Source organism: Engraulis encrasicolus, chromosome 3 (assembly GCF_034702125.1).
Source record: "Engraulis encrasicolus isolate BLACKSEA-1 chromosome 3, IST_EnEncr_1.0, whole genome shotgun sequence".
NCBI lineage: Eukaryota > Metazoa > Chordata > Actinopteri > Clupeiformes > Engraulidae > Engraulis > Engraulis encrasicolus.
Genome location: NC_085859.1, coordinates 39,903,058 through 39,908,982, shown reverse-complemented (window position 1 = coordinate 39,908,982; position 5,925 = coordinate 39,903,058). Strand labels below are relative to the sequence as shown.

At 47.4% G+C, this 5,925-nt stretch overlaps 1 protein-coding gene across 1 annotated transcript in view; it reads left to right on the top strand.

Moving 5' to 3' along the window:
• The first annotated feature begins 2,716 nt into the window (after positions 1 to 2,716).
• nos1 (nitric oxide synthase 1 (neuronal)) overlaps positions 2,717 to 5,925 on the top strand; it is an 81,677-nt gene continuing 78,468 nt past the window's right edge. The window contains exon 1 of the mRNA XM_063193933.1: positions 2,717 to 3,537. Coding sequence (XP_063050003.1) covers positions 2,717 to 3,537 — 821 coding nt within the window. The remainder of the gene's footprint in view (positions 3,538 to 5,925) is intronic.

Sequence of the window (5,925 nt, the reverse complement as noted above, 5' to 3'; positions counted from 1 at the left end):
TTCCAGGCCTCCGTGGACCGGTACAATGGCTCCACTTCTCTCCTGTCATCTTACAGCTATCCGCCCACTCCTCTCCTCTTTTCCCTGTAATTGTTCACATGCGTATTTCTCTTCTCCGCTTGCCTTATTTCATAGCTGCCCCTTACGTTATTCGTCATTTGGTAGCCTATTGTCTTCATGTCCTGTCCTCTGCCTCTCATGTTCCCTTCTTTTATTCTCTCCACTCAAACACACTCTCACCTCCTGATGTCGTCTTGTTCTAAGATATTTTTCTCTCTTCCTAACCTGTGCTCCCTTTATTCCTCTGCCTCTCTTCACTGTTCTCCCCCCTCATCCTCCTCTCTGTTAGATCCTCTACTGATCGCCACTCATCCCTCAACCCTCTTCCTCCTCCTCCTCTCTGCTCTCATACATTTTCTCTTTCTATTTCTCTCTTGTCTTTCTTTTTCTTTTCTGCTCTGCTGGTTTTTCCCTTCCTTAGCCCATCCACTTGGCCTCACTGTCTCCTCTGTGTTCCCCTCCTGAAATATCAGTGCTCCCTTGGTGATGGGTCAGTTGCACATTGTCTCTGTAACCAGGTGCTGCCAATTAAGAGACCGACATGACTTGAGACTTTAGATGGCGGGGGCCTGCCTGTACCTTTTATGTGCATTTTTAGCCTTGATTAGATAGGACAGTGTAGAACAGACTGGAAGCAATTGGGGAAGAGAGAGATGGTGTAGACGGAAAAATGATCCAGACCTGATTCGAACCTGGGTTGCCGTAGGCAGGGAGCCTGGACATGGACACGTGGAGAGATGTTGCCCCACAGCCCCCCAAAAAGTAATCTATCTGTCAATGCAGATTGCCTATGTAAATTATGAACATCACATGTTTATATATCCTCATGTTTTCTTTACAGTTTCAGGGCAGGACCCCTGTCAATGTCAACAAAAATCATATGCATATCAATGCATTTTGCTTGGCTTCTATAGTGTTATTGACTTCGGCTTTACTGTATATGAAAACACTTACTGTATATGAACATATACTGTATATGAAAACACTTTTGTACATAGATCAATTGGAGATTTCTGGTTGTGTGGTGCGATGAAACCCATTGATGATGAGGGAAGCATGTGAGACATCTTTCATTGGAGAATGAGATACGAGAGACACCAGGGCAGGAGTGTGTGAAGCATATACTGGAGGTTTAGGCGCTGAGGGTGAAGGCAGTGCGATGGAGGAGTGCATGTTTGGTGGACTAGAGACGTGAGTTTACAGTTGTCCTCCCTTGCATTACACCCATTCCTTGAATCTTGTTGGCATATTTCTTTTACTTTGCCTTTGTTTTTGACATTTCTTTACAAACCACATTGAATTGAGCTCCCTTGTGTATGAAATGTGCTATAGGCTATACATAAATAAATCTGCCTTGCCTTGCATTGCCTTACACTCTCCTTGCACTCCTTTATATTATATTCTCCTATATGCCTCTTTTCTACTGCCGTTTTTCTGGTAGGCTAACAGTTCGACGCTGCATGACTCGGCCACCATTTTGCATTGCAATTGAGCTATTTCGTGCCTATTTGAAAAGCAAAAAGTGGCAGCCGAGTCGTGCTGTATTGAGCTATAGTTGAGCTGTGTCGTGCCTATTCGAAAAGCAAAAAGTGGCGGCTGAGTCGTCCTGTGTTGAGCTGTGTTGAGCTGTTGTACCAGAAAACTGTCAGTGGAAAAGAGGCATTAGTGTCCTCCAGACAGCAGTGTTAGCAGCAGTTCGGCTCCTTGCACCACATACACTCACCGTGTCCTCTCCAAACATCTCCTCTCCCTTCGTATCTTCCAGACTACCAGCAACATTAGCAGTCTGGCTCCGTGATGGACAGACTGCAGCAGTGGCAGTCCAGCTCCTTTTCATAGTCACTGTTTTTGAAACACCTGGACACTTTGGACACTTTTCCAGTTTTTAAATCTTGTGTGTATGTAGTGTGTGTGTGTGTGTGTGTGTGTGTGTGTGTGTGTGTGTGTGTGTGTGTGTGTGTGTGTGTGTGCGCGCGCGTGAGAGAGAGAGAGAGAGAGAGAGAGAGAGAGAGAGAGATCTGACTTTACTCTACTACACACACTGAGCTGGTCCTCTCGTAACATCTCTATCTCTATGCTATAGGTTGGAGTAAACGGGAAAAGTGGTGGATTTAAGAGATATGTTTAAAACTCTGGTCGAAACAAGGATTGTAACTGAATTTGCCTACTTTAATGCAACGGAAAATCTCACGATGTTTGAGGATATCTGGTGTGTTGATTAGGGACTCTGGGCAGTTCATGATGATGGTAGACTTATTTTCAAGTGGTAAAGATGTTGTGAAGGAGAAGGTTCCTCCCTTCTTGCACTTTGTGCAAGGTGTCAATTTCTATGGAGTGTAATGTAGCATTTTAACTAGTGTCACGATTCAAAATAAATGGGTGCTAAAAATAAAAAATCTCCTAACATCTCCTCTCCTCTTCCTCTTCCTCTCTTCCACCAGCCGCGATAGCGTTAGCTGTTAGCGTCAGTCCGGCTTGGCGATGGACAGACTGGAGCAGTAGCAGTGACAGTAGCAGTCCAGCTCTTTGCTTTATGCACAGCTGCTATACACTCGGCTGGTCCTCTCCTAACACTTCTTCTCCTCTCCTCTTCTCTTCCTCTCTTCCTCCAGCCGCGGCAGCGTCAGTTAGCGGTTAGCGTCAGTCCCGCTTTGTGATGGACAGACTGAGCAGCAGCCCCCACAGCCTCCACCTGCAGCAGGAGCTGCTGGAGCCCATGCCCGTGGTGGTGCGGCAGCTGCAGCCCAACATCATCTCCGTGCGCCTGTTCAAGCGCAAGGTGGGCGGCCTGGGATTTCTGGTGAAGCAGCGCGTCTGCAAGCCGCCCGTCATCGTGTCGGACCTGATCCGGGGCGGCGCGGCCGAGGAGTGCGGCCTGGTGCAGGTGGGCGACATCGTGCTGGCCGTCAACAACAAGCCGCTGGTGGACATGAGCTACGAGCGCGCGCTGGAGACGCTGAAGAACGTGTCGCCCGAGAGCCACGCCGTGCTCATCCTGCGCGGGCCCGAGGGCTTCTCCACGCACCTGGAGACCACGCTGAGCGGCGACGGGCGCCAGAGGACCGTGCGTGTCACCCGGCCCGTCTACCCGGCCTCCAAGGCTTACGAGCGGCAGTGCGGCGGCGGCGGTCCTCCTCCTCCTCCGCTCAGCACCAGCAGCAAGGAGCTGCGGGCCATCGAGAACCTCTCCTCCACCGTGACCATGGCAACCGCGACTGCGGGGCCGCGCAAGGAGCCACCGCGCTCTCTCAGCTCCCTCATAGAGCAGGACCCCCTCCTCATGGATGGAGGTGGAGGTGGTGGGGGAGGAGGAGGTGGTGGCAACTCTCCACTGCTCCTCAACGGTGTGGAGGAGAACAATGACCTGCTGAAGGAGATCGAGCCCGTGCTGAGGCTGATCAAGAACAGCAAGAGTATGCTGAACGGGGAGGGCCAGCGCGTTGTGGAGAGGAGAGACGCAGAGGTGCAAGTGGACAGGTAAGGGTTTTTACTGATTTATTTATTTTTATGTTGATGTGTAAATATTTTAGTGTCTTTGTGTCTTTTGTGACATAGGACAGTGAATGTTTTTGGGCAGGAAAGTAGTGGGAGTGTGGTAGGATTTGATTCTGGGTCTTCATGGGCATTTTTCCCATTTTACAGAGCATTAGGGCAGCGGTTGCTGAAGGTACTACCTTTCCATACATTGGCAGTAGTAACACTATTCACTTCAATGTGTAATACATGTATTTACTTTTCCGATGATTAACATTTAAGTTTAGCAAAAATATGTTTATGCATTTGGAAAATGGGAGGTGGGGGGTCATGAAAAGGAAGTCCCAACAGAAAAAGTACCCCTGAGTCACATCGCCATAACACACTGTCAGGGCCGCTCACAGCTTTTGCTGGGCCTGGGACAAAGCCATCTGAAAGGGCCCTCCATCCAATACATACTACAGTGTAATGAGGACCCAATTTTGTACCCCCCCTCTCCATCTCTGGGCGCGGAACAACTGACCCCTTTGTCCCCCCTTGTTGGCTTCCCTAAAACACTGTACCAGGTAGCCTACCTGATTTTTGTACCCACCGCATGAACAGCAACAGGTATGGGCAGCTAGTGTTTGCATTAGCATGAAAGAATTTAGCTTCAGTGATTGTATGGGTATGCTTCTTGTGCTTTACGACTTCTGCTTGTCAGAGTAAGTGGCAGGAAGAGACAAAACAGGATTGTCCAGCACTTCAGTTTGAGGTGGTTACTAGTAGAATCAGTGCTTAATTTGTCAAGCGGGAGGTCCCGGAGCGGGGGGTCTGTGATGTCTTTCCCTGAGGTTCCATCCAAGGTTCCGGAGCTCTCGTCTGAGGTTCCGGAGCTAGATCCCCCTTGCTCTCCCTCAAATTAAGCACTGAGTAGAATCTATTCTAAATGCCAACTGCTCCCAAACAGCAGAGCATTCAAACAAGAGCGATCACACCACCTGATGAGAATGATACTTGAACCGGTGGTGTGAGCAATATAACATTGCGAATACAGGGATATTTAGAGGCATAGTGTTAACAAAATCATTTAATACAAAAAAAATATCTCTTCAGATATTTAGCATGAAGGAGTTAATCGTGTTATGAGACATTGATTCATTTTTGTAGCGTTCATTGTATACTAAGTGGTGTTAATTACAAACAAGTTGCCAGCAGCGAAATTGTATGGCACGGTTATTTTTTTCCTTGTTTTCCACCACAATTTCAATTAACAGGTTGATACTCAGGCAGGCTGGCTGGTAATTTGCTACCTATTTCAGACTGATCAGAGCATGTGCAGTGTTTTTTACACACATCTTCGCTACAACCTCCGAGGCAAATCATGTTTTCCAGGAAATTAGCGCTAATGTGGTTTCTCTGCACCCCCAATCATCCCTCCGCTTGTGCTACTGTTTTGCTGCTGCTGAAGCGATCCTCTGATTGTTGGAAGTGAACTGACACAGCGCTGTTCAGTGTTGCCAGATTGGGCGCTTTCCTGCCCAATTGGGCTGCTTAGGATGGCCGTCTGTTGGTAAAAATGGCTTTTTGCAGAAAAAAAATTGGCCATAGAAATCAATAGAAGAGTGGGATTTAGTGCTTCCAGGCGGTTTTTGAGTATTTTTTGGGCTGGAAATCAGTCCTCATCTGGCAACCCTGGCGCTGATGCGCCTCCAGAAACAAACAAAAAAGACCCAACAGATGTTTCTTAAGAGGCCAGGAGAAAGGGGTCATCTAACACAATGTGTTTCCTTTAATCAGTTTGTCCTTTCGGAGTAATGCTTCACATTAAGCATCACACCATAGATCCATATGTGAACAGAGCCTTGACTAAAGGAAGAAAGAAAACAGCACATAGTTGATTTCAGATAGGCTGTCATCTGAAATAAAGCAAGCTGGTACCTCTGCTTATTAACCAACTGTCTGCCCCCGTGTTGAGGTTGTGTTTCAGGTAGGAAAGGGATTCATATCAAAAAGTACGGTGGTCATGGACGGTGATTGAAACGGGAGATACCTTTGATATGAGCTAATGTATATTTAGATGAGTCACTTGATTCTTTGACATGGACATGAAAACCTGAAAGCTAGACTCTGAAGCGGTGTCAAGAAAGAGATGCGAGCAAGAGAGAGATAAAGAGATAAAGATGAGAAAGGCAGAGGGTGAGAGAGCGAGAAAGAGAGAGAGAGAGAGAGAGAGAGAGAGAGCTACTCAGAGAGATTGTGTTTGTGTACATGTTTGTGTGACAGAGAGATAGTCAGAGAGAGAGAGAGAGAACTACTCAGAGATATTTTGTGTGTGTGTGTGTACTATATGTGTGTGAGAGAGACAGAGAGAGAGCGAGATAGAGACATAGAGAGAGCTACTCAGAGAGA